A 27,671-nucleotide genomic window follows, 5' to 3' on the forward strand; every position below is an offset into this window, starting at 1 on the left:
TTGGAAATATCGATAGAAAGCGTAAATCCCAGGCTGCTGCTCGAAAGCTTTGTATCAGGTTGCAGCTCAAAAGAGCACCATTACCTTTAGCTGTCACGGATCTGTACGCTTGATCGATAAACTTCAAATATTATTAGAGGTGGAGGCTTCAGAGATTTGCTCTGTTCTTTGGAGGGAGACGGAGATAAATCTTTCTTAAAAATTGACTTGCATTTGCACTCTCAGTCTTCCTGGCAAAACGCATTTCTCTTAGGTGTCTGGGCAACTGCATGCAGGACAGATTTATAGGCCGTGTGCTTCTTGTAGTGAAAGATTTAAATGGTAAATCCTTCACATATGACTTCACAAATCATGTAAAGTTAAAAGATTTTTACTGTTTCTGTTGCTGCTGTGCTTAAATTGTAAGGTATGGCCAGTAAATCATTTTAATGGAGGTGTCGCGCTTGACTCAATAAAAAAAAGAGACAATGGTTTAGCTTCTATTCCAAAATGTTAATGTATTAATCAACGGGAGAATAATTGTTTTTTACTACGTTATAAATCCCAGTTGCCATTAGGATTGCAGTGAGGGTTGATGTAGCTGCGTTCCTAAATTAAAATTGTTTACACTGCTATACATTCATTTTACATGGCCATAGCTCATTCTGGGTTCATTTCGGAGTTGTTCCTCCACCAAATAAGTCATTCCTCTCCTGGGTGACGGCGTCCTAAGGGAGAGGCACTTATAAAAGAAAACTAATTGTACGGTGAGGAGTTAAATAAACAAAATAAAGCCATTGGAGGCACTGTACCATTATTGCTCTCTATCTGCTTTTGAAGAGGTTTTTATAGTTTGGGTTAGGAGGTTGTGTCTCTGGATGTCGTGGACTGCATTGAACAGCAAAGTTTGTGTTTAATGACATAATCTTGTTGGGCTGGGGGAGAGGACGGCTGCAAACGCATTGACCGTGCTGGGCCAGTTGGTTTTTGGTCAAGGAGTTTTTTGGGCTGAAGTTGACATGTTTTCAGCAGAGCATTTGTTCATGAGGTTTCTGCAGAGCTAATGATTCATATTCCCATATCGTACTGCTATTCCCTGTGCCCCCATCCCCTGGGGAGGTTGAAATTTGGGGAGCATTCTAGGGAAATTGCCCAAAACAGTTACCCACCACCGACTCCCATCTCTCCTCTCCTCTCCCTCTCCCAGCTGTCTTCCACGTGCGTAGTCGTAGTGCTGCTGCTTATAGCGGAAAACACCTTGCAAGTTGAGCGGCCAGATCAGTTCGGCTCCAGACAAAGGTCCCGTGCCCGAACTCATCTGTCTAGATAGCTCCGTGCTTTACCCTCTTTCCTTTTGAGAGCGCAAGGGTGGCTTTTCCAATCCAGAGAGCAGCTGCAGCCAGACCCTTCAGAGTGCATTGTATTAAGTCCCAAATTCTTATTCCTCTTCTGATCTCAACAGATTCTCGTGCAGGTGAGGAAGGGGCGATACGGAGCGTGGACCATGCGGTGGTTGGTGGCGTCGTGGCCGTGGTCGTGTTTGCAATGCTTTGCCTGCTCATCATTTTAGGGCGATATTTTGCCAGACATAAAGGTAAGACAAAGACCGAAACTGGAAAACGAGAGGACACGGCACGTGTGTCTCTTTGTTCGTGATGTTGTCCTGTCTGACACGAGAGGCCCCTTTGTTACTCTGGAAGAATGTCTCCCAAAAGCCCTTTGAATTGGGGGAAGGAGGAAGGCTGGAGCAGCCCACCGATGTTCTGTGCACCTGGGGCTTAGAACAGGAGGACAGCGGTTTACCCCAGACACAGACTTAACCCAACGTGCCGCTGCTGAGGCTTGCAGGTGCTGGTGCTGGCGGAGGCACCGTCCCTTCCAAGGCACCTTGGCAGCAGGATACCTGACAAACAAGGTATAGTCTCTTTTGAGAGCAGCGTTTCACATCACGGGGCATGCTTGGCTCTTCACAAAGAGCTCCATTGCCCACTACCTCCTGTTACAGTCCCGGATATTACAGGCAGTCACCGTGTATAACGATGCACGGAGCTACACCAGCTCAGCTGGGCTTGGCCCCGAGGCTTGCAGCCAGCACATCAGCACGCAGCTTAAAACTGAAATTTGGAAGTCACTCTGCAAAACCCGATTGACCTGAGCTGAGACGTACATGCCACGCTTTCTTGGTTTTGTGTAAGACAGTCCATTTTGGGAATGTGTTACAACTTCCAGAGCAAATCTAAACCCACCCACAGAATTGTGACCCTTCCCCTGTATATATGTTTGTACGAAAGGATATCATGTTACCTGGAGTTGATTTAGAATATGTGGAAAAGCTGACAGAGGATGAGAGGCTGGTCACAACCGCAGCCGGGATGGAGTGAATAACTTTGAGGCAAGAAGCAAAAGGGAAAAAAAAACAAAAACCAAACACCTAAAGCGCATTAGCAGGGAGAAAAAGTGGGGGTGAAAGATTTGTCTCCATAAGGTAAAGCATATAAAATGCAATTTTACCAATAGTTGTGCGCTTCTGGGAGGGGGAAATGGCTGTGACCTAATTTCTTTTCCAAGTAAGACACCGCAGGGAGCTACGCGCCGTCACCTGTCAGAGCAGGGACGTCGGTGTCCGGTGCGTGGTCAGCCCTGGGGGTCTCCAGCACCGGCAGCTCCTGGAGGAGCCGGAGCAGGGAGCTCCCACACTGGGCGGCATCAGCCTGGCTCGTTGCTGGCATTATTTTTTTCATGCCCAGCCTGGTATTTTCGTGTTTTACATTGGGGGGCGGGGGGGGAGTCCCTTTCTGCTCACGGCTTCGTTGCTCACACTCTGAGCACCTTGCAGAGACCTCCGACGAGTCATGCAACCTCCCGCTTCCCTTCCAGGTACATACTTCACTCACGAAGCCAAAGGAGCAGATGATGCGGCCGACGCAGACACAGCCATCATCAATGCAGAAGGGGGACAAAACAACTCCGAAGAAAAGAAAGAGTACTTCATCTAGAGCAGCCTTGGTTTCTGTGAGGTGTCCAACCGTGGACGGTTACTACTGGCCCTATTTAAACGCTAAAGAGACAGTGATATTGGAAGTTGCAACCAGCTTGTGTCTTTTTTTTTAAAGAAAAAAAAGCAACTGGGTGGAGAGTCGTGAGGCTGGGAGGGTCCGGGATTTGCTGTGTAAAAATATTCCTCGTAAAGTACACTCTGCTGTTCGACACCTCAGTTTGTTTGGGTTTCCTTTTTTTGGCCAAGTCCAGCTTGGATTTAGTTTAGTGAAGTCATTTGCAGAAGATTCTGTGCCTTGTTTAATTTCTGTTCGTTCGGGTCGGGGGGAGGCTGGGAAGAAGAGGGGCTTCTGTGCGTTAGTTCCCTTCGGGTTTCTGTGGCTCTTCGTTTCCCCTTCCCTGTTCTGTTTCCGGAGTTGCCTGCTGCGACCCCTTGGAGTAGGTGGGTTTCTTTGAAGGTGTTTCTCTTTCTTTCTCTCGTCACCGTTTTCCGTTCAGAACTCGAGCTCATCGGAGGAGAACCAGCACATTTTAGATTTCGTAGCTTGCAGTTCAGTGTGCCCATGTCCCATTCCCTCTATCGTCGTAAAGGCTTGGATGAACAAACGGCGAGAACCCGTTTGTGGCTGCCCGTGTTTCAGGTGCTTTCGATGGCGGCGACTAGGAAATAGGCTGGAGCTCGGCAAAGGCGCTCTTTGGCGGCGGGGAAGCAGGACCGGGCGTCATCCTCCCAGGAGGGATGCTGAGCCCACCGTTCGGGCCCTGCGGGCCTGGGGACTGCTCCCAGCCAGGCTCGGGAGGGACTTTGGCTCTGGCCCTTTGCCTTGCACGCCGCTCCCGTCCCGCTTCCCCACCTGGGCCGACCTCTCCCTGCTTTGCTAGAGAAGGCGAAGCCCTGCTGGGGGGCGGGAGGCTGCGAGCCCCCAGCTTTGGTCGTCCTCTCCCCTCCTTTTGCAGCCGCAGGACGCGGCGGGTTAAACGCCTCCCCCCCCTCCCCAGCGCACGCTGGAGCGGAGACCCGGAGAGCAGCCGGACAAGCAAAACTGCCTTTTTTTCTACCCGCTAAGTAAAACGTGGGAATTCGTGCTAAAATGACAGTGCTAACTGACTTACAAAGCCATAGGTGAAAAGGAGAATCTAGGTCAATTAGAATCGCAAGTGACAGGTAGCAGACCGCAATCAGAAGCCGGTATTAAAATGATACATGCTGAATTTTTTTTTGGGTGAGTAATCTTGGATTTCGAGCGATACTTTTTTTTACTGTGTTTATGTGGAAAATGTATGCTGATTTATTTAAGGGAAGCATTAATCTTAGTGTCAGGTTGGGGTTTTTTTAGGGGTTTCGGGGGGAGCGTTTTCGTGCGGGTTGGGTTTTTTTCTTTTTTTTTTTATTGTTGTTTTTGGCAGAACCATTACAATGCGGGAGTCCTTTGGGAATAGGACGGCCTGACAGCAGAGAGCGAGTCCATTCTCCAGCAGTATTCCGTCTTTCCCCTTCTTGTGAGCAGAACCTCGCAGAAATACCCTTTTTTTCCGAGCAAATTTTGTCGAGCGCAGCTCTTTTCTGAGCCTTCAGCACCATTGCCAAACCACATCATGGTGAGAAGCAGTCAGCATGTTGGAGTTCGGGGGGGCTTTTTTACCCATCATCGGTCGCGGGATCGGCATCCTGGTTTTGAGCAGCCCATCTTTGTTTTGGAAGTGTACCGTAGTGCAGTGTTACCGATGTAACTTTGACTTACAATGTTGACATGTCTCAGGTTCATGTGTTTTGATTGGTGTTTTCCGTCTCAGGTAGATTGCAAAATTTCGGCCCCACACATTGGAAAAAAAGAAAAAAAAAAAAAAAACCAGGATAAAAAACAGGAGATTACGAATTTTAGTTGTATATTGGTTTATGTATTTTTTCTTCAGTATACAGTGCACTGTTTGAAATGTATTGTTGAGTATTACTTTGTACAGCTTTAGATCATTAGGATTTTGAAGCGTGAAGAAAGAACAACCTTGTTTAAAGGAGTATTACAAATGAAGGACGCAGAACTGATGATAAACAACCTTGTTCTTTATTCACCCGGCCTTTTTATTTTTTCCCCTTAGGCCAGTTCTGTTTTAAGGTGTCCATGGAAGATGTTACAATGTAAGAAAATACATATCCATCTGCTCCCATTCACATTTTGTATTGGTTCATGTATACCATTTTTACAAAGGAAAAGAAGTACTATAAGATATCTGTCTTCTTAATAAAAAAAAATTAATGTTACAAAACTAAAGCTCATTTTGCACTCTTTATGCCCTGCCGTTACGGAGACCACAATTGTAGCGACCTTCACCCTCGGCTCACCCACCAGCGCGGTGCCGGGAGGAGGAGACGGTGCTCAGGGGGTAACACTACGGCGCTGCCCGCCCAGCCCATGGGCTTTGCCCTCCTCCCCTGCCCAGCTCCCCTGCCCGCTCTGCCGGACAGACCGGGACAGCGGATGCTCTGCTCCGACCCAGAGGGTACGGGAAGAGCCTTGCTCCTTGCCAAAGTCAGGCAAGGACAATGACGATCCAAGCAAAAGAGTGCCTGATGACGAGAAGGTCTGCACTTGCAGAGCGCCTGCCTTGCCGCATCTTCAGTGCGTTAGATAAAGTTTTTTTGCCTCTCTTCAACAACGGGTTTCCATCCTTTGCTGAGGAGGATGCCACAGGGTGCGGAGGGGCTGCCTTGTGCAGGGAGGTCCCCGCCGCGGCTCTGCCAGGTGGGCTCGCCAGCTGCCCGCGGCCCTTCCAACACGGCAGCAAGCTCCGCTATGGGTTGTGGGTCTTCCCCTAGAGCAGCAAAATGCTGGCACCGCTTCTCATGCCCAGCACCATAGCTGTAAATCTCCCGTAAGGGATATCGTCTCAGGTTAATTAATCTCCAGGCTTAACCTTGCTGTGAGCAGCTAGAAGTCCGGCCTGAGGTCGGCAGTGCTGCGATTGCATCTTCTAGTGCTGTTTATCCTGCATTGGTGTTTACTTAAGGTGAAAATTGATCTGTAACTGGTATTTCAATCTTCCCGAGCTGCTGTGGGGGCAGCCCGGTACCCAAGCTTTTAATAGCAGACAAATATTTAAATCCTGGGAGGGTAGGTGAGTGTTGAAATATGTGACCTCCTTCGCCCCATGCCTATCTCCAATTCAGTTCTGGCTGTTGCCAGATTTTCTGGCGTCTCCCTTTAAAATGCTCAGGATTTCCCAATCGTAGTATGTGATGTCTGTTCGCCTTGAAACACCAAGTCCCAAGGACAAGTACTGCCAGGCAGAAGCTGTTTCGCCACTGCTCGGTCTCAGCATAGCTATTGATGAACCCCGCGTTGGTTCCTCCTCCAACGTTGCCCTTAGCCGCATCTCCTGAAATCGGGTTACGAGGCAGCTGCAGCGCTGAAATTAGAAGCATCCATCTTTTATGTTTTGGACAAAGGAGGAGGAGAAAAACAGTTGCTTTCCACTGACGAGATACTACTGAGAGATACACTGCCATAACGAGTGTCTGTAAACAAACTGTACTATACTGCGAGGAGCTGTACGTATTTGAGCTCCTGTGCCGAAGGCAGCTGCTGTTGCTGCTCCAAGGCCAGTGTTGAGCTCTCTCCAGCATCTCTCGCTGCATTTAGTATAGTTATGTGAGAAATAACATTTTTCTGGGAGAAATCATGACACTGAGGAAAAAACTGTAGGGCAAACCAGAAAAAGCAGCTATTCTTTTTCTTCCCTGAAACGGATATGAACATAGGTAACTTTGATAGTTAGCATGGTGATTTTGTAATTACTTCAGTGCATGAGAGAATTTAAAATCACAGGTCCCCGATGCCGGCTCGTGAAGCTTTCCTCTTCGAGCCAGAGCTAATTGCATCACACCCTTGTGGTGTCAACAGCAAAGTTACGGCATTAGCTATGCAGTTGAATTGCTTTCCCACCCAGTCCTTGTTCCCCTTTCCCTGAACCACAACCGGAGTTATTCTGCACTCGGTTTGTCATGAGATGCCTCGAGTATCCCTCTCTGCATGTTGCAAAGGGGAGAGGTTCTTCGTACGTCCTAATTGGACGTGTTGTGCTGCTCGAGTCGGCACTCCTCCCCGAGGCCTTAGAGCCGTGGTTAACGCTGTGGTCCCTCTCTAGACACAATCCTGCTGCTGCTGCTGCTCAGTTGCAGTAATTTTCAATAATTTAGTATGCTCAGAGGCAATCTGCAGCACGCTGTGGCAAAGCCAAGCCTGCAAGAGCAGAGCACAGCCACGGCAGGAGCTGGGCAGAGGGCAGAGAGCCTTTGGTTATGGCCGCTTCTCCTTTCCAGAGTAGAAGGGCTGAAAGTCTGATTGAACATTAATAGCCTATTAAGAATCCAGTTGTGAATGCTGCTCGGTGAAACTGCTGCCAGCCGCAGCTTTTGTGAGAACAAATCAGCTGCGTGTTGGAGGTTCATGATTTATTTATGGCCACGTGTCGCTCGCTCATCCCATCCTCGAATCGGGCCGTTCCTCGTTAGCTGTGGGTTTGCCGGCGCCTCTGGGCTGCGAGGGCAACGCGGTTGCTTTGCTCTCGGGCTGTTTCCCTTCTGTGAGTGCTGAGCGGGGCCCCTGCCGAGGCTTTGGATCACTGTCCTCGAACGGCCCAGCCATTTCCCCAGTCGTCTGCCTTTAACCTTGTCCATTTTGTGCCGCAGTACCCATCCGTTTGGGAAAGAAACCCAAACAGGGAGTGCTGCTTGCAAAGATCACAGATTAATTAGCTGCAGCTTCAAAAGGTTCTTATTTCTACTGCGTTACGTCCCTGGGAGTGAGGAGGTGTCTGCATGGACAACCGGGGCTTAACCCTTCTTCTCAGGCAATGCAGACTTCTGCCAGCATCCCACAGCTGACTGTACAGTTACACTGCAAGCAATTGCATCAGCCACTCGTCCGGCTATTGCGTACCATGCAGAGAACTAAATCTGCTCAGAAACCTCCTTGAGTTCATTTGCTAGGCCTTAATAAGCTGCAGCGGTTCTCCCCGTGTCCTGGATCTCACACCCAATCTCCCTCCTTTCGTCCTCTGCCATGTAGAGCTTGCCAGCCAAACAAGCTTTGCCGTTGAGCATCCAAGCAGGTCTCGGCTTCTAACGAGCTTCCTACGGCCTCAGGTGTTCTCAGACGTTAAAATAACAAAGTCTGAAATTGATCCTATCGGTGGTCCACATCTTTCAGGTTTTTGAAGGTTTTCTTCCCATTTCCTACTTGTACCTAGACACTTTGGTTCTTTGCTCTTCTAGCCCTCCTTAGGCAATACAAATAGATGAAAAGAAGCCATAAATGTAACATTCAGAATCCGTTTCTTGACAAAATGGTTTGCATTTTTTCAGACATCAAGATACAAAAACATTGATTGGAAGGCTGAAAAGACTAGCATTAAAAAAAAACAGATTTAGTGAATCTAATATCCCTAGTGACCAACTGCAGAAACTACTCCCTTTGGGTGTGACCCTGCAGCTGTTGAGCCTTTTTCATTAAGAAGACCTGAGGGCACTTCTAGGTTTTTATGAAATTTAAGAAAATGGTCATTACTTCAAATAAGAATGTAGTGTTTGCCCTGAACTTAACATTTTCACAAGCTGCCTAAGCCATTTGATCCTAATTGCACAATTATTAGGTAAGTAATAGGATTCTTTTTTTTTTTTTTTTTAAGCAAATACAGGGAGGAATTATTTTAATTAGTAACCGAGTCTGACTTGCATAATTACTGCCTTTTCTGCCAGGCTGACGTTGCTAAAAGTCCAGGCTTTGAACGCTTCTGCCATGTGAAGTAATTAGTGATAAATGACACTTTACCTTACATCAGGTAAAAAGTACTTGAATGCAGGGCTCAGCAACTGACACACGCTCACTGTTGAAAAAAGAAGCGGGGAGCTGGGGCGAGGCATGACCGTGCAGCTGGCAGCATCGATCGATCCACGCTGGCCAGTCAGTTCTCATCAGAGGGTCCTGACAACGGGCTAATAGCTTTTTCTGAAGATCCAATCCCATTTTCTAGACGGCAGCTGGTGGCATGCCACGTGGGATAATACCCGCTCCACGCGGCATCGATCGGGCCCCCCCCCCCGTCCCCTGTCCTCCCCTGCCCGGTGCCGGGTCCTGGCTCTGGGTCGGAGGGAAGTAGCGGTGGGAGGTGATGTTGGGGCCGGTCCCCATCCAGCAGCATTCCGGCTCCCTAAGGTCCAGAGCTGCCCTTCCGTTCATGCGTCCCGGCTGCGCATCAAGTCTCGCGAGTACGTGCAGCATAACTTTACAGCGAGCGGTATGTTGTGAAGCCAGCATATACACGACGTTTACAGTACATGAGTTGGAACGAGCTTTGCTTGAGTCTGCGAGCCTGGGCAGAGCGACTCGGCCCTCTGCACTGACCAAGGCCATCGTTCTGGTGGTTCCAATTTGCCAGGCATTTGCAGCAGATTATCTCCCTCTCACTCGTTACCCCCTGCAGAGTTTAAACGAATGCTACTTTAGCTGGGTGTATAGTTTCAGTGAAGGGAAGAAACCAAATTCCATCTAAAAAGCAACGCTCTGGCCAATACTTCAACATCTGAATTACTACAACCGAGAAAATAATTTCGGTCTACTGGCCGATAAAAGTTTAAGCTAGCCTTGTCCTGTTTCAAAAGGCAGCCGCAGAGGCATTCCCTGCTGCATTCCAAAGGTCTTCTCTGAAAAATGTGAATATGTAGGTAGCAGGGTGGTGGATTCTTAGCCTGTAGGGAAGGTACAGGGAAGGTGATTCTGCAGGTGGGCAAAGCTCAGCATGCCCTGCTGCTGTCTTGCAAACTGCAGAAGCTCCTTGGTAAACTTCAAATAAATAAAAAGCCTGTAGTTAAATAAACAAACTTTAGTTAAGTAACTAACTAAAGGCATAGCCAGTGAGCTCTGCAGCTGAGGGCAGAGGGGCGAACAGCAGCCCCAGCCTGCCCCCGAACCCCCATCCCGCTACGGCGAGCTCCTGAGGCAGTGGGGCTGGCATCGATCGGCTGTCTCTGTCTCGGCCCGACAGGGGTAAGCACGCCTCGTGCCTAATTGATTGCGGCAGTGGCCCCTCCAAGCAGTAATGCAGTTTCCCCAGCCTCTGGAGCAATCCCAGCCAGTTTTTGGCTGCTGTGCAGCCTGCGGAGGAGGCGCGGGGGCTGCCCCGAGACCCATGCCGTCGGTGCCTGGCTCTCCAGCAAAGTCTTCCAAGTGCCGGCGACGTGGGAAGCAGGGGAGGCCAGGAAGAGCCCCATCGGGGAGGGCTGTGGGCAGAGGGGGCCGTTGCTTCGAGTCTGGACAGCCGGAGGTTTGGCCGGTGTGAAACCACCACAGCTGCCCCAGCGCTCCGGCAGCCCTAACTATTTGTACCAGGGCGAGGGACAGCTTTACCGCTAGAACGTGGGAAAACCACAAGAAGCAAAATAAGAGCAGAGCAATCCCTCGCTGTATAGGCTCTCCTAGAGAGAAACCCTTCGGAGATGCCGCGAGCTGGGGACCATCGCCCTCCCTGCTCCTACGGCACCTCTGCTGCCAGGGGGGTGCTGAACAGAGGGACCCCGTGCTCCGCCCGGTGAGGGTGTCTTCCCATCCCCTGTAAGGTCTGCTCCTCGTTTGCCCCTCCCGGCTTGTCCTCCCCCCTCCTTTACGCCATCCCACTCCCACTCAGGTGCCTGGAGGCAGCCAGACTGATGGACTCCCTCGCTCTGCTCTGAAGAACTTGTCAACGCCTCATACAGACATGCGGGTGCTGACTGCAGAGCTCTCCATCCATTTCCCCTGTCAGCCATGGCCTAGCTAAATTAATATCGGTTTTAACCCGTGTGGCTCTGCCTATCTACCCTGCAGCCTGTGTTCTCCCACTCCGGCTTCTTATCCTGTTTTGCAGGATAGCGGCAATACTGTAAGTAATAGGCCTAGAGTAATGTAGGCGGAACGGGAGCAAAGACTACAGATAGAATAGGAACACAGAATATAGCTAGAAAAAGGACATGGTTAGATGCAGTTCAGCAGCTCCTCACCCAGCAATGGAAGAAAATCAAAGGCAGACAGGATCCATCAGCGCCTGGCAGCCTGAGTGTAGTTTGGGGGGAACTCTGACCTCCAGCTCAAAAGGGAACCGAGCCCCTGCAGAAGAGTGAGGGCGTTGAGCAGCCCCATGAGGTTTTGCTCCTGTCCTAGGACTGTGCTGGAGGCGAGACCCGCTTCTGCCTGCCCCCCCTTTCACTCCCAGGTAATGGCTTTGTAGAGCTGCTTGAGGCTGTCCCGTGCCCTGGCCCCTGAAAGGCGGCGAGCCCCTGCTCCCGCTGAAATAGCTCTGTAGTCACAGAGACTTTCATGCCCTTCAGCACTTTGCCAGGCTGGAGTCTTTCTTCTCTGCTTCCATTTCGCTCCCTGTGAGGGAAGGAACATGTTCCATCTCGGAGTACAAAGGGGGAAGGAGTCCCCAGTGTTTAAAAAGATCTGGAGACACAAAGCGCTGGGGAAGAGTAGGGACTATTTTAAAGACCTGCTGCCGGTTTCCAATGCTCTGTTATGACCCCCATCACTTTCTGGAAATCCTGTTTTCCTCTGAGTGGCTTGAACAAAGACTTGCTTCGTGTCCCAACAGTAACAGTGTCGTCCCTCACATCTCCCCCAAGTCCCCGGTTGCTTGCTGTCAGCATCCTTTGGGGTGAGCAGGATTTGCTCCCCTTTCCCAGCAAATTGCACAAAAGTGGGATTCCCTTGTTGCCTTTCCTTCTCTGTAATGCTACCTGTACAGCCTGGATGTTGATGGCTGGTTGTTAACAGTTCATATGTGGGGTATAGAGCCTTCTGCTTGGATACCCTGGGTTAAGCATCCATCACGGCAGCACCATCCCTCCCCCGGGAGCCCTCGCCTCTGCCTCCTTGACGCAACAAGCAGGGTGAGCAGGGCCGGCGTCCCCTCGCCCGCCGGAGCACACTCAGAGCAGACACGCATGAAACGAACAAGCGGGAGATAGGAAGGCTGCCAGGAGTAAAGGGAATATTTGATCACACACCCTCCTCTCTCCTCTGTACTCCGCTCTCCAGCCTCCCTCGGGGCCGGCACCTCGCTGCCTCCCAGCACCGCAGCCCCGCTCCCGTCTGCACGCCAGCGACAGGTTGGCAGAAGCTCCTCAAAATGGCAGTTGCACAGGAATTTCAATAAGATGGAGAAGGTAATCTCCAGCCTGCGACTCTCCACGTGCTTTCCCTCCCCTGCTCCTTTGCTCCCCGCTCTGTTTCCATCTCCTCTCCGCTGGATTTCTGTACTCGTGGTCAGCTTTCCATTTTCTGTGCCTGGTCCCCTTCACCTGCCGCCAGGTCAGGAGGTGCTGCCCAGTGCTCCCCTGGCTGGGGCAAAGCTTGCCTCCAACACTGTCCTGTTTCTGCAGATGTGCCCCTTATTAATGCCATGCCCCAGGTGTTCACGTTTTGCAGGCCCTTCCACACTTCCCAGACCGGACCCTGGCATCAGTACTTCTTCCTCAAGTCCTTTCAATGCATCTGGGGAAGCCAGAAGCCAAGCATGGGACTTCACACAACCTGGGATGATTTTTTCCCCCAGCATTGGCAAACAGCCTCTTAAAGCAGGAGCGAGCTCCAGCCTGGGTACAGCATCCCAGGGATCTCATCCATCCCCGTGCTCCAGCCCAGCACCCAGGGGCAGTGGGTAAAGGGGGTGATGCTCCCAAAAGAGCTCCCGTGTGACCCACCACAGGTCATTCGCTCCCAGCTGGCAGGAGGGGACACGGTGCCTGGAGCATCGCTCCAACGGTGACCTGGACCTGCTGAGGAGCCAGGCTGCTGCCTGCACCCACTGGTCAGGCAGCCCTTGCCTGCAGCCCCAGGAGCTTTCCTTCCCCAGCTGCTCCCTGGCCGTAATCAGCCCGATTATGTCTGGGTAATTTTCCCTTCTCCGGGTAATGCTGCTGTTGAGCAGGAACGAGGAGAATGGCAGTGTTTTTCCGTGACTAAGAAAAGGTGTACGTGGCCTTGATTGCAAATGAAAAATTAAGGCCCCGTGTCTTGCATTCATTCCTACTTGATTACACACCGGTACGTAAACAAATCTTCACCCTGTTGCCTGAGGGGTGTCAATGATCTACCTTTTCTTTCACTCGCCTCTCCTCCAGCAAATCTATAATGCATTTAATCTTCACCAGTCACTCTCCTCAGTTTTTAAATGTCTAATTTGCTGCCGAGCGCAGCTCCAATTCTCTCTGTGCTGATGCTTTAACTCTCTGGCTCGTGGTTGCCCAATTGCTTGGCTGGAGAGCCCGGGGTACATCTGATGCTTTGGGCAGCGGCACCAGCTGAGGGGCAGAGGTTTGCCAGCATCACCATCCAAGGCAGCACTTCTGTGCCCTGGGACCTGACCTGTTTCGCTCGTGCCATGGTTAGCAGGCTGGTTTTGAGCAACTTCATAGGTTTATCTGCAAATGCTCAGATGCACCCTTCCAGGGGAACGGACTCCCATGCTTATGAGTATTAAAATTTGGGGTACTTTAAGCAGAAGTGAATAGAGTTGGAGCAGGTGCTCTTCTAGCAACCATGCCTTCTTCCCTGGGAAAATGCACACACACGTAAGGCAAACCGGCAGGATTGGTACAAGGGGAGGAAAATGGGGTTTCATGTGAATGGCAGTTCCTGGGCGCAGCGAGCAATCCAAGTCTTCCCTAGTGTGGGAACAGCCTCTCCAGCATCGCCCCACCAGCATTAGCCAAGGCAATGATGGTGTGGGGGATGCTGGAGCGGTGCCGCGGTGCCGCGGTGCCCTGTCTCCCTGCCGTTGCCCTTGCCCCTGCCCAGCCGGGGCCACTTCCCACCCATACCTGCAGGTACTTAGTGCTCAGCCAAGCACCAGCAGCCCATGAGGCATGCTGGGGTCAGGCTCTGCAGGTAAAGGGGGCTTGGGGGGTGTCTGGATGGGCTTCTCCTTGGAGGAGGGGGAGAGAGAGCGTACTATGGCCAGGGGGGTTCTGTGAAGCTGGGGGGAGAGCCCCCCCCCCCCGTTTATCAGGTACTTGTGGTCCTTTGGGTACTGTGTTTGCATGTGGCTGTGTTGCAGCAGGGGGTGGTGTGTTGCTTGCCTGGGTATATGTACAAAAGCAAACCTGGGACCCATATAATTTGGAAAACCAGCAAGTAGTGGGAGGGAAATTAAATTTGCAATAGCCTGGCAAGTACCAAATTCAACAGCTGGGTCGGTGGAGTGCTTTAGCAGGCAGTTACACAGCAAAGCGAAGGGAAACAAGGAGCAGGGAGCAGGAATTGCTGAGGATGTTTGAGCCTTTGCATGTTCAATGGAAAATCCTTACGTTGTTATCAGCTGGGGCAGTGGCTTTCCCTGTTGGGACTAGCAAGGTCGAAAGCAGATTGTGCAGAGCATGCCCATGAAAATTCCTTGAGGTCTGGAGGAGCTGTTATTACCCAGCACCACAGTAGTCAATGCATTCATGCTGTCTACCTGGGCCTGTTTGTACCATGTGTGAATTATGATTATTTGTACATGGGCAGCTCTGCAGTGGAGGCCATCTCATGACTCCGCCTGAGGAGAACAGTTTGCCGCCTCCTTCAAGCTCTTTTAGCCAGGGTGTTGTCTCTAGAGTGTCTGATTCCCCACCACAGGCCACTGCCCACCTCCCACCCCAGCCCTCAGCAGGTGAGGGACAACGTGGCTTCTAAACCAGAAGTCTATCCTGGGGTTAAATGAAGAAGATTTTTTGCAATTTTTTCTCGTACATTCTGTGCTTGCTTGTCCAGTCAACCAGGAGAAGTGCTCTCCTCTTGCCCCTGCGTACGTCAAGCTTGCTCAAAACTGCTGGGCAGCCGTACATGCTCACTCCATCCAGCCTTGGCAATGTGCTTCTCTCCTGCAGAGCTGCTGCCTGGCTCGAGTTGCTTCCAGCATGCGGGAAGAGAGTGAGACAATAGCGCTCCCCCCCCCCGGCTCCTTCCAAGGGTTGTCTCTTTGGCTATACGTAGGTGAGCGAAATGGGGACCCTGACCCCGGGGGCTGCTGTCGGTCCTCCCACACAGTCATGGGGTGCTGGGAACGCTGCTGGAGCGGAGAGGAGCTGGGGTTGATCCCTGGGGTGCAGCTACAGGGGCAGAAGCTGCCGGCTCCCGGTGCAGGATAGCATGATGTTAGTGTGCAGTTTCTTGCTTGTTTTCCTGAGATTTCTCAGGGGCATGTCTGAGATGCACTTGTGAGGTGAGTCTGCTTGGAGGGAAACATGTTCAGATTATCAAGCTCTCCATAAAACTTGCAAGACATCTTCTTGTGCGTGTGTGTGTGTGTATACAAATATATATATATATACTGCTTTTTTTTTTTTTTAATGCTCTATTGAGGTCTGAGGCTTTTCCTTCCACTAGCTTTTATCTAGTCATGACTCCTACAATATTTAATCTTCATCAGAAACTGTAAGCCTTGTATTTATTTTATGGGTCAGTTGTTCATCCTTTTCCCTTGATGCTCTTGCTGGCGGTGGAGAGTGTGGAGGGGGAAAAGAAAAGGGGAGGGGAAAAAGAAAGCCTTGCTTGTTTCTGCCCGTCAACATTTGTCCAAATGACAGGCAAACAAATCAGAGCTCTGAAGGCTAATAGCAGGCAGATAAATCTGGCAGAGAGTAAACGGTTGCATGAAAGGGACGTTGGAAATTTCCATCCCCAGCCAGGGTGTCTGGGGAGGACAGGAAGATTGCAATCCGTGGCTCAGGCCAGGCTGGCGCGCTCCTTTCTTTGCATAGCCCCATTTCTCCTAGGGATAGATTAGGGTATCGGTGAAGCTGGAACTTGGAAACCTGCATCGTTATCAATGCAGCTGCGACCTCCGCCAGCCCAAGTCCGGCATCGGGGTCCTGTGCGGGTGGGAGGCTGCGGGTGGTGCACAGACAGCGTCAAAAGTCCCAATATCTGACTGAAAGGCGAAATACCCGCTGCTCTCATTCTCATCTTTACTATCTAGAAAGTCTTCACTCAGAATTGAGATGAATAAAAGATTAGTGTTACAGGGGAGAGACAGTGCCGAAGGTAAAGGTGATCTACTGAATTTACTATATACGCTGCAGAGACAGAAATCGGGAGGAGATAAGCGCTACCTAGGCATCCCAAATCTGTTTTAAAGATCCCCTGCACAGCCTCCAGTACTTCGTGGGGTGCAGAGGAAGAAGCAGGTGGAAAAGCGTCCCTCAGAGGACTCCTGTCTTCTCCGGGGTGGGCGGCTTGGGGATGGTGTATGAGGGAAGCAAGACCCCGGAGCCACTGCTGGAGCGGGGACTTGGAAGGAACAATGATCTAATATTTGGGGATATAGAAGTGCTTACCAGTTTGTTGACCCCTCGTGGTTGAAAGGCAATGAATATTTCATGTCTAAAGCGCTATCTGAAGCGTGGGCAGGCAAAGACTCTTTTTCTTCTTCCCCCCTCCAAAGTCAGGAAAATCTGTCAAAACATTTATCAGAAATCTGTATAAACTGGCTAAGCGCTGCGAAGAGCTAATCTGTGCAGAGCTAATGTGAATGAACAAAGTCACCACAGACTTGCCATGGGCACTCCCGATAAGGATTTATCATTGGGAATTCAGGTGAAACACGAACCGCCTCTGGAAAGCGGGATGCAAATGCCTTGGTTTAAAACGGGTATGCCTTGGGGAGCCATCCGATTGTCCAGGAAGGAAAAAGTGGGGCTCCCCACCAAGGTCACGGGTGGCCTGGCAGCGTGGCCATGCCTGGGAAGGGGGGGTGGCGGGGCACCGTGCAGTGCCTGCCCACCGGCGCAGAGCATCTTCCCTGAAGCACGCTGCAGAGCTGGGTGGCAAAGGCAGATAAAAGAGAGGAGTGGGAGAGGGACGCTGCATGTGTATGCATCAGATGGCGCAGGATGCTGTTGCCATTTTCTTCACCGGTACCTATTCCAGTCGTGCTCCCAGTGTACAAACAGCCTGGGTGCTGCTGCTGTGCCCAGCTGTGTGCCAAGGGAAGGGAAGGGAGGATCTGGAGAGCCTGGAGCAGCAAGAGTGTCGTGTCCTGCAGAAGGTGTTTGTTTGGGCATCACAGTAAATGATACAAGGACCAAGAGGGTGTTCTACACGCTCCAGCTTGCATCTTTATGGTCAAGCTTATTACAGACTTGTTGTGGTTTTCTGTCTCTTAAAAGTAGTCGTTTTTCCATCTCTCTACTGAAATATCACTGAGCATCCCCGCTAACAGCCAGTGCTGTTGCTAGCCCCTTCCCTTCAGCCAACAGTGTGTGGCTCCCCACTTTTGACAGAGATCTGCTTGTAAGTAAGATCACCCTGATCATCTGCCTTTAAGAGCCTCAGGATGGTTTCGTATTTGACTCAAAATGTAAATAGCCTAACTGGTGCACTGTTGGACCTGGCTGGGAAGCCCCTTGTTCAGGAGGAGAAATCTCTTGTTCCCCCAACAATTAATCTTGGGCTGTGGGAGTCTGAGGGTGGCGTATCAGCGGGAAGACTGGCAGCTTGTAAAATGGCATGAAAGAAAAAACTGAAGCAATCAGGTGGGGAAAGGGGGAAGAAAGTTGTGCCAAAGAGAGGGTGGACCTGGTGGGGTCTGATCCCCTTTCCCTGCCTGCCAGTGCAGGCAGCACCATAACCCATGTTCTCCTGTGGTTCCCCACACACCCAAAGCAGGGCACGGGGTAACGCAGTGCTGCAGTTTCCACATCGTTTCAGACTCAGTATAAATAATAGTGTAACTCATGCAGGCGGCTCAGTGCTGCTGCCTAAAGGCAGGAGAGCTGAAGGGAGCTCTGCTGTGCTGTTCGCAGTATATTTCTTTCTTTCATTCTTCTGGTAACATGTGAGCTTTTGCTGTTATTACTGACCCCCGAGGAGACAGGGTCCACATGTTGCTCTGGTCTCTCGTGGGCTCTGCAGCCCCTTGGTGACTTTGCTGAGGACGGCTCTGAGCAGCCCGGCTGCTGCAGAGGGTTCTCAGCTCTGCCAGGTTTGCGTGCTCCTGCCCACGGTGCCCGGCGGAGGCAGCTGAACCAGGCTGGTCCCAAGGCTGCGGGACCTGCCAGGAATAGCAAAGTAAGCCCAGGAGCCCAGTGCTCCCGGGGGCTGTCCCTACGGCTTCTGGCATCAATGCAAATAACTTTGCTTCTGCTTTGGTTTCCACTGGAAGCCAGGCTCCCTCGGGAGCACAGTGTGCCACTGGCTCCATCTGACATTGAATTAGAAGGAAGATGTTTCCTCTGCATCAGGTGAATTTAGATGCAAAGAAGAGCATGGGCTGGAGCACGCCGTGGGTCGCTCTTCATGCGTAATAGCCAGGTCTGTTCTTGCAGTGTTGCTTGAGGTCACCTCTCCGCATCCTCCCTCTCCGAAGGTGGAGAGCTTGTTCGTCTTTGTTCCCTTTCTTTTATTTTGGAGGGTTAAACGCTGAGTTCCTCTGTCAGCTGTCACCCTTCACCATCTTTGCGCTTGACCTGTGTGGAGAAATGTGCAGGCAGCTCAGAAAAATGGCAGGTTGGAAAGCAGGCCTTTCACAGGCTGTTGATTTACTTATTTGCATCACATGTAGAAGCTGCAGTCGGGGTTGATGGTAGTGGGTAGCAGGCAGAGGCAGCGATGCTGTGCAGGCTGCCTCCGCATCGCTTTCTCAGAGTGCTTCTCATTGATCATCGTCGCTCGCAGTACAGCAGCTGGGAGAGGATCACGCTGCCCCGCATCTCTCCTGCTGTGCTTCCAGCCAGGCTTTGAAGCCTTTTGCAGCGCTCTCTTTGCATTTTGAGTCCTCGTCGTCAGCATGCCTGCTTGCCCTTGCCTTCCGACCTTGCAAAACTTCATAGGCGCAGCGTCCTCTGGTTGTGCTGATGCTGAGTTGAGCATGTGAGGATGGGTGTGTTGACTGGAGGCTCTCGGCGTCCCAGGCTGTATGGGCTATTGGTAGGCTGAGCGGATCCTCTCCAGAAGATTGGAGCTGCCCACATGCATCCTAAGCTTTATTCTTAATATCCTCCAAAGCAGAGAGCGGGCTGGCCCTGCACGCTTCATTTTCTTTTAAGAGAGCCAGGGTGGCGTAGCATGAGCTGAAATAACAGTCCAAGTGTTGTCTGGAGACAACTAGCCCAGATACGGCAGAGAGACAACACTTTAAAACCTCATTTAAGCGAACACAATGAGAGGGCTCTTGGGTAGAAAGAGAATTAATTAATCTCATTCCTACGTAGATACTTTTAATTAAATCTAAGTGCGTGGTCTTTTTTAAAAAAAGTATATGGAAAAGAACCTGCACCTTCGTACGAGTTGGCCTAGCAGGAGGATAGGAGGAGGAGGATGGGGGGGAATGAGATTTTTTTCTTTTCTTTTTTTTTTTTTTGAGTGTTTTCAAGAGGAATGTGCATCGGAGCAGGAGAGGTCCCTTTTGTGAGAGTGGGCGCTGAACTTCTACCTTTCATCCCTCTCTGAGCAATGTGGCTCGATGCAGGGAACATGGTCACAGATGGAGTACGGTGATGGGCACGGGAGGCTCCCTGTGTGTGCTAGAGGATGCAGAGGAGTAAGACCATCTTCCTTCCACAATGTCTGCTCAGGAGTACCACCCAGGCAAGGTCTCCAGAGACATGAGGAAGAAAGGCAATGACTCAGTTTCCCCACCTGCACCATGGAGATGGTACTGATGGTGCTGCTAAGCTGAAAACATAGCTAGTCACCTGCAAACTCTGCCAAAAAACCTTTTTGGTCACTTATGCTTCAGGTAGTTGCTACCTGAAATGCTGGAGGAAAGCTGAACTAAAAGGTCCATTTTATTTTACTCACTGAAACTGAATTTCTTCCTGCATTCCAAGTCCCCAGAGCTCCCAGCTTCTTGAGAGCAATTGGGATCCTTGGGGCAGTAATATCAAGGAAGGCAAAGCTTTACCTCCTGCTTATTACTGAGCTCCCTGAAGAAGTTAGCGATGATTCCCTGACTCCTGGAAATCCAAAACACCAGCAGGTGATAGATAGGCACAATTACATATTTATGAAGTGTTGGTTTTTGACAGGCATGGGGAATTCAGCCAAATATTACTCCATTTTCCCCAGCCCTTGCTTAAAATACAAAGAAGATAAACAAGGAAGGGGAGTTCTGTTTGCTCGTTTGTGAGAGCGCGTTTCCCCGCAGCCCTCTCCAGGGGAAGTAGCTCTTATCAAATACAGTTGGTATATTTTTCCCTCTTAGATTTAACAGGGGAAAAAGTAATGATGGAAAAGCTACTGCAATTTGCTAGGCTGAGCACAGCGTTACCCCAACTACAGGCTCTGCTCTCAACCATGAAAAAAAGCAAGCAGGTCTCGGCACGGTCGTGTCTTCAAAACAGGCTGGCTTTGGGATGCGCTCCCGCTTGCTTTCTTGCTTTCTCTGCATCTCACTCGGTCTTCCTTTCCCTTTGGTGATTCCTTACCCTGGTAGCTTGCCCCCACTCATCTGCGAAACCTATTTAACATCAGGAAATGCTGTCAGCTGTGGAGAGCTGACAAAATCGGGGATGGTTCAGGCAGCAGCAGCTAGATGTGCTGACTGCATTTTCACAGCTCAAATTATATTGTGCTGCAGCTGAGGCTGAAAGGGAAGTGAGGCGGTATCCGAGGGAGTGAAATTTAATAAGAGAAGTGCGAGGTCTCTGGGAGCGGCGTGCAGTGCTTTCCGGATGCTGCCAACACTTGCCTGTTCAGCTCTGCCGCAGAGCCGGCGCCTGTGCCGGAGGCCCTTATCCTTGGCCACGTTTTGCTGGAGCCTTTTCAACTCTTAGTAGGGAAAGACGTGACGGGATTTCTTTTGGACACAGGAAGCTGTCGTGGCCGGGGACCTCCTGGCTGCTCTGTCACACCAGTGTCTGCCAAACATACCACTTGTGAGCGTCTCGCAAAAAGCAGCTGCCGCTGTTTGAACGCAGGCCTACCGTTCCACCTTCCAAAAGCGTAATTTAATTTTCCTAACCAGAATGCTCTAGTTTGCAGGCATATGGGTTCCCACTGACCTGCATTACTACTCCAGCAGGCTTGGTCTGCTTTCCAAGGGCCCCCATCATGCAAAGAGGACTTTAGGTTATCTTCCCCAGTTGCAGCAGCCTCTTGGAGTCTCTGAAAAACCCTGTTTGAGGAGGGTGAGAGCCTTTGCTCTGCCGCAGCAAGTGAGAAGTGGCTCATTGCTCTCCCTGCCTGCTGAGGGTCACAGAGCCAGGTGAAAATGATCCCCAAACTGAAAATCAGGTTACTCCTTCCCAATGTCTGCAAATGCATGTTTCCTTGTTTTATAGTCTATCCCAAATCCATTGGACAGTTGGTTTTGCGGGTGGATGGGGTACATTTTACAAATCATTTGTGCCAGCTGTTGGCTACCCACAGTTTTTGGAGCCTGCGATGGCTCATACCGCGCTGCTGTTATTTCCTGGCCAGATGATGAAACCGCTGTCGAGAGAATGGAGATCAGCACAAACTCTCTCTCTCTCCACAGATTTAGTGAATACTTGGATGAGCTTCATGGCGCATCTAAATATTTGCTAGTAACGTACAGCACCCGATCAGAACATAGAAGTTGAGTTTAGATATCGTGGTGATAGAAATAGTATAGAAACCTGAACACTGCAAAGCAGGATGCTTGCAGTTATGTTCAAAAACCTGGCTTATCTATTATCACATTAACTTGGGAGCCCATCAGATGGTTCAGAGGACTGTATTTCCTAACCTAAAAGCAGGTTATGGCATACTCCATCTTTTCTGAGACTGTGGTGTTATTGCCCGCTCTGATTTCAGCAGTGAAATGGGCTTGTTTATTATGTCGAGCTGCTGGAATAAATCTGCCCCACTAAAGAGGTGGTGTTCACTAGGCACGATGTAAAGCACCTACATTAAGAGAGACTTGCCTTCATCTGGTCGGTGGAGAGTGGCCCAGACCCTCAGAGATCCGTTAACACACGCGACCTGCGTGGCTGCAGTGTCACCTGCATTAAGGTATTCGACATTTTTATAAAACACTGAAGCAGCAGCATCAGTTTGTAGTTACTTTAGGTTTGTTGGGATTTTTTTAATGGATAAAGTGAAAACATTGTGTGCTTCTGGTCCTAGAGAAGGTTCATGGGATGTGAAACACCCTACCAGGCAGCAATTAGGAAAAGGCATCTGATTATTTTCTGTGTAACTAACTATGTAGGGTAACTAACAGGGGAAGTACTGAAATGCCATGCAGGGTCAACAAGTCCCCTGTGCAGATTCAGGTTTCTCCCACTGTGCATTGATGCCTGTTCTCTTTTCCGTGTCTTTACTGATGAATAAAGCATTTCTGCCGGTGCGAGGGTATCGGCCGCTGCCATGAGCTGCCCCAGATGTCAGCCTCCAGGATCTGTCCTGCTGTTGGATGCCCACACGGATTTTTCAGGGTCGTTCTGTACAATTAGCTGCTCCTCGCCATGGCTATAGAGGTGCTTTGCACCAAGGAACGTGGCTGCTGGACCCTGTCTGCAGGTGAGCAGGGCTGTAAGATGATTCTTCATCGTTGCTCATTTGGTTGCTGGGGTTTTGTTACTTTTTTTGCCTTTCATTTTAGGCATTTGTTGTACCAACCACTGAGCATAAGGAACGCATTCGGTTTTTCCCCAGGACTGAAAATAGCGTTGCTTTATTATCCTGTCATGTTTTGGTGAAAGGTGGGAACGTGGGTCTCCGCGGTCGCCCCTTGGAGTGACAGGATGCTAATGAATTGAGAAATGGCTGCGGACTCTGCTGCCCGCATCACATCTTCATTAGCATCCTTCTCCCGGAGACCGCTGTGATTAACGTTGTCACCACAAACAGGAAATGAATGAATAATAATTGCCCATCTATTGGAAAGTGTTGCCGGCGCTTCTACAGTGATTGCACCTTTTGCTCAGCAGCAGAGCAGGGACCCCGTGGAGAACTTCCAGCTGCACGTTAGATCCTTCCAGGTTGCCTTTATTAGTGTTTATTAAGCAGCTGTTGGCTCTCCAACATGGCTGGAATGTCCTTTGGGGCTTGGGTTAGAGCAAGGGGGAATTAATGACTGCTGTGCTGGAAAAAACTCAGTTTGGATCTTGGAGCTTCTTTGTCCATCCAGTGAGTGGTCTTGTAAAACATCTGCACTACCCCAGATGTGTGCTTGGGCTGAGGTCCCCTCAGTTGAACCAGTTGGGTTATAGGAGGGTTGTCCCAAAGGTATAGATCTGTTAGAGACTCTCCCCTATCTATAGAGGGGGAAAAAAATGCCGTTACACCGTGAATGCTGGATGGACAGGACTTACCTAAGCTCTACAGAAAGAAAGCCTCCATCCAAACTGCTGTTTCAGCCTGTGTATCCTGCAGCCCATCAAAAAAGTGTATCTCGTGTGCCTCATTGGTTTGTAAGCTCCTTGAGCCAAGAGTTTCCAGTCAGTAGGACTTGGAGATCTGCGTTTCCAACGCTGATGTCTGAACTTGTTTAAAGTCAGGGAAGAGATAGGAATGCTTCTGTGGGATGCACATTGTCTTGTCTTGGTGCAGGCATCTAAAATATGGCATGGGTGTTTCTCTGTTCATGAAGAAGTAGCTTAGAGCACTTGCTCAGATGCAGGTATTCGGGCTGTGGGCAGTCCTCCTGCCGCTTCCTCAACCAGCCTCGTCACGCTGGCTCCCCAGCAGCACCACGGTTCAAAATAAACCGCAACAACTTGTGACAGAAGGCAGCTCGAGCATCAGGCTTCAGGTCCTCCCATACCTGACACCTCCTGCTTATCCAACAGGCTCGACATCCCGCTGCGGGCTTGGCGAAGGGACTCCTAACGAGTCTCTCACTTTCACAAGGAGCTTTTTATGAGATGGCTGAGTCAAAAGTTCTGACTTGTTATACAGATGCCACGCTGTACGTGTGGTGAGCAATTCAAGAGGCGAGGCGAATGGAGTCATTTTTAATGTGCCAGCACCTGCTGCTTTGAAGCGCACTGAGTAGGGAAAAATCCTGTTGCACGAAGGAGGCTGAAGTTGCATAAAACCAAGAAACTCACAGAGGTCAAAAGAATAAATTACTATAATTTTTAGGTTTTTGTGAGTTGTTTATCTCCCCTGTTTTCAAGTCAATCTAATCAAATGCGGATTTGCCACAATCACAGCTCATGCTAACCTTCACCTGGAGGGTATTAATATGCATGACGCTCGTTAAGTGTTTGTTTAATTTTTATTTATGGAAACTAGAATCTGCTAAGTGTAGCTGAGCTGGATGCGAGAGCATGTGCGAAAGACGTGCTGGAACAGAAAGCCAAAGCAGCAAGCAGATTGCTGTGTGGGTCCTGACCAGGGGATGCTTGGTCTCGGCAGCCCCTCAGTCTGGAGCATGCTGTCAGCCCGGGTTGTGTGCCGAGTTACCCCACAGCTGGTAGCGTAGGCAAACCCGAAGAGCTCCCTGATCCATTACCTGACTGTCCTACGCAGAGGACGAGACCTGAAATATGGTTATTGTTCTCTGGGTGACCTTACTGGGATCCCAAATTGGGTCAGAGCCTCCCTGCTTTGGGCATCTGCATCACTAGGACCATCCTGTCCAAAAGCTTACATTTTTAAAAGGCAATTAGGAACATAATCACCCTCGTCGTGCAGGAGGTGAGCCGAGATGCAGAGGAACAAAGTGGCTTGCTTCAAGCCACAGAGGGTCTCCGGCACCTCGGGCATTAAACCAGTCCTCCTGATTCCCTGCATCGGCATCATCCTTAGCCCAAGCACAAAGTGGTCGCTGAAGGAGTTGGAGTTGGGGGTTTTCATTTTGCCATGCAAAGCTGTAGAATTGGCTGGGAGAGTTACGTAGCATCAAGCAGGGCCTGCTGCCAATGGCACGCTCCCAGGCACGGCGGATCAACAGTTTGCCTCCATATGGCTGACACAGGGTTTGCTGGCGGCCTCAGACAGCAGGCAGGCTCTGCTGAGTCCACGGTTGCTCCCGAGCATTTGCTCGGGGAGAAACTGCTGCTTGTATGAACCGCAGCTGGGTTGGAAGGGGAAAAAAGTTCTTGGCTGGCTGTTGTTCGTTACGGCGTCCTTGGAGAACAGCATCGTGTGGGGAGGATGATGCTGTGCCCTGGCACGGGAGAAGCCCAGGAGCTGCTTGCCTTTCTATTGGTTGTGGTGGTAGATCCTCCCATGAGCGAACACCTCGGGTGCTTTCTTTGGGGTCCGTGAACCACACAGGCTCTGCTGTTTGGTTTGCTGAAAACACAGCAATATCAGTGGCCTAAGGGCCAGATTGTGTGCTGGAAGTATGGGATCCCTTTCCTCCCTTTTCCTTCTAGTGAGGATGGGAGCCTAAGCCCTGAAGTTTCCTGTGAGTAGATATTTGGGGGGATAAAAGTATAATTATCCTCATTTTTCAGGTAGGACGCTGAAGCGTCAAGATGGGAAAATCACAGTCGCTTTCAGAGCCTGGCCGTTGCAGGGGCAGAGTGCCAGCTCTGACTTGACGTTTGGAAACCCCTGGACCAGGCAATGCTCCCTCAGAGCGGCTCTGGGTTCAGACGCTGCAGTTTTGTTTAGGTGAAAGCGCATCTCTTTGGGCTGACTGTGGTGTGAGGCTTGGGGGTGGACGAGTGGTTGCTGTCTGCATCTGTTTTGCCTCCAAAATGAGCAGGAGCTGGAGGAAGCTGGAATGCCCTCCTTCATGGTCAGAGCCAAAGGAAATATTTTTCTAAAGGCGTGCAAAGGAAAACGGTGGGGTTTTCCCCAGCTCCTTCTGGGGGCATGGCATATCCCAGGGCTGGAGTACACAGCACTGAGAGAAGCAGGGCCACCAGACAAACACTAACAAAACATCTCTGTCTTCAGAAGCTGAGTCTGCACTGATCTCTCAGCGGGCTAAAGAGCTGGCAACAGGAGCACGCTGTTAAATAGAAATGCTTGACCCCCCAGCCCTGGATTACTGTTTAATGATCTGAACCTTGTGTGCCATTCTTCTAATCTATTGAAGATGTGCTCACAGCTCACTTAAACGGCGATAACGTTCTGTTCCTGGGAGAGAGAGAGAGGGAGAGAGGAGCTTTTGTGATGGGGGATTTTCCTGCAAATGGCTCTTATTTTTATAGCTGGCATTTGGGAAGGGAAAAAGGAAGGAAAGGGCAGTATTTATTTTTAGCATAAATTCTCACCAAAGCTGCTCCAAGGTCCTTAGGCTGGAGGACAAGTTTCACTGAGACCTGATTCCTCAAAGACCTCCTGTGCTGGGATGCCAAAAGCATCGCATCTGTGCTGATGGCAACACAGCCCCTGTGGCCATGTCTCAGGAAGGGTCTGTTGAGATAACGTAGGTCTGATGTGTTACTGAGAGGCCACTGCTGTGTTTGCAGGTTCCCCCGCTGCTGCGATTCTCAGGGAGGCGGGGAAGTGGACACGCAACACCGGCTGTCACCGTCCTCTGAGAAGTCCCTTGGGCAGCATGGAAGAGTGAGAACAAGCGGTGGTGACTGGGAGGAGGGATGTTGGCACTCTGCTACCACTTTGCATGGGATGGGACACAGTGGTCCCCCTCTATGTGACCCCAAACCCCAATGTGGGAACTTTGCTTCCCCCCATCACCCCCCGACACCCTCCCAGGAGCTATCTCATATAACCTGATCACAAAGTTAGCTGGCTGAGCAAGGCAGCAGTCCAGGGGGACACAGAGAAGCTCCTCTAATGTCTAATTCAAAGTGCGTGAAGGATGTTTATCAAGCCAGGGCTCCGGTTCAACATGGCATTGCTGGTCCTGTGCCCAAGAGCAGTGTTCACAGGGTTCAGGGTGGTGAGAGCCCATCTGGGGGGATCCTGGAAGATGTTTGAACAATCAATAAACTGAAAGGAGTCTAAATAAGCACACAGTTATCCCTCAAGTACAAAAACATGCAAGAAATCAGATTACTGAAAATCAACCACTCTGCTCCACCTATTAGTGGTTCTTTTACGGATGAAAAGTTCCGCTGCCCTGTTATTTAAATCAAAGAGACATCTTCCTAAAGCCTGCCTCAACGTGTGCATCGCAGCCAGCTCTTGGCATGTGAAGGGATTAATCTAAACTGTAATGGACTCCCTCTTCTGCTTACCTTTCGAGCGAGTCTATAAATAATAATTCATCATTGACCTGCAATCTCTAGGCTTTATTGAAAGCTACAGAATGGAATGTTTTCACGGCAACCTGGGTGTGTTTCAGCAGTCAATCCTAGTCTTGAAATTGATTATAGAGTCAATATTTGCCCGGGTTTTTATTTTGATCTCTGTGGAACAGCCAGTGGGTGGTGGTTCTGTCTGGCGCATCCTGCTTTTGCTGGGATCCGGCACCTCACTCCTTGCACAATAGCAGTTGATGGTAATGCTGCTGATAGCAGCCAGCTCCCGAAACAAATCCACGGAGCTGTCTCCTGGAAACCCTTAACGCATTCATAATACGAGTATTTATGTATCTGAATTAAAAAAGAAAGAAAAAAAGCCTTAACCTTGGGAAGGGGGGGAACTCGGGGAAGGGAGAAAGGTTGTGGTGATTAAAGAAAGCTCTGTTCATTTGAGCAATATTAAATACGATGGGCATAATGACGACTGTGAGATCTGATAGAACAGAGAGAAGGCTGAAAATAAAGGGCTTGTATTTTTCCCTGATGTAACATAATGGTCACATTTTTCTTTCACAATGGTTTTTCTGAGATAAAGAACAAATTATAC

At 50.2% G+C, this 27,671-nt stretch overlaps 1 protein-coding gene across 6 annotated transcripts in view; it reads left to right on the forward strand.

Annotated features, from left to right (window-relative positions):
* The window catches only part of CADM1 (cell adhesion molecule 1), a 171,609-nt gene extending 166,373 nt beyond the window's left edge, over positions 1-5,236 (forward strand). For all 6 annotated transcript variants that reach the window (XM_075035177.1, XM_075035182.1, XM_075035178.1 and 3 more), the window contains 2 exons: positions 1,442-1,573; positions 2,857-5,236. In XM_075035177.1, coding sequence (XP_074891278.1) covers positions 1,442-1,573; positions 2,857-2,975 — 251 coding nt within the window. In that variant the 3' untranslated portion in view covers positions 2,976-5,236. The remainder of the gene's footprint in view (positions 1-1,441; positions 1,574-2,856) is intronic.
* The last annotated feature ends 22,435 nt before the right edge of the window (positions 5,237-27,671 follow it).

The sequence above is a fragment of the Buteo buteo genome, chromosome 9 (assembly GCF_964188355.1).
Source record: "Buteo buteo chromosome 9, bButBut1.hap1.1, whole genome shotgun sequence".
Lineage (NCBI taxonomy): Eukaryota > Metazoa > Chordata > Aves > Accipitriformes > Accipitridae > Buteo > Buteo buteo.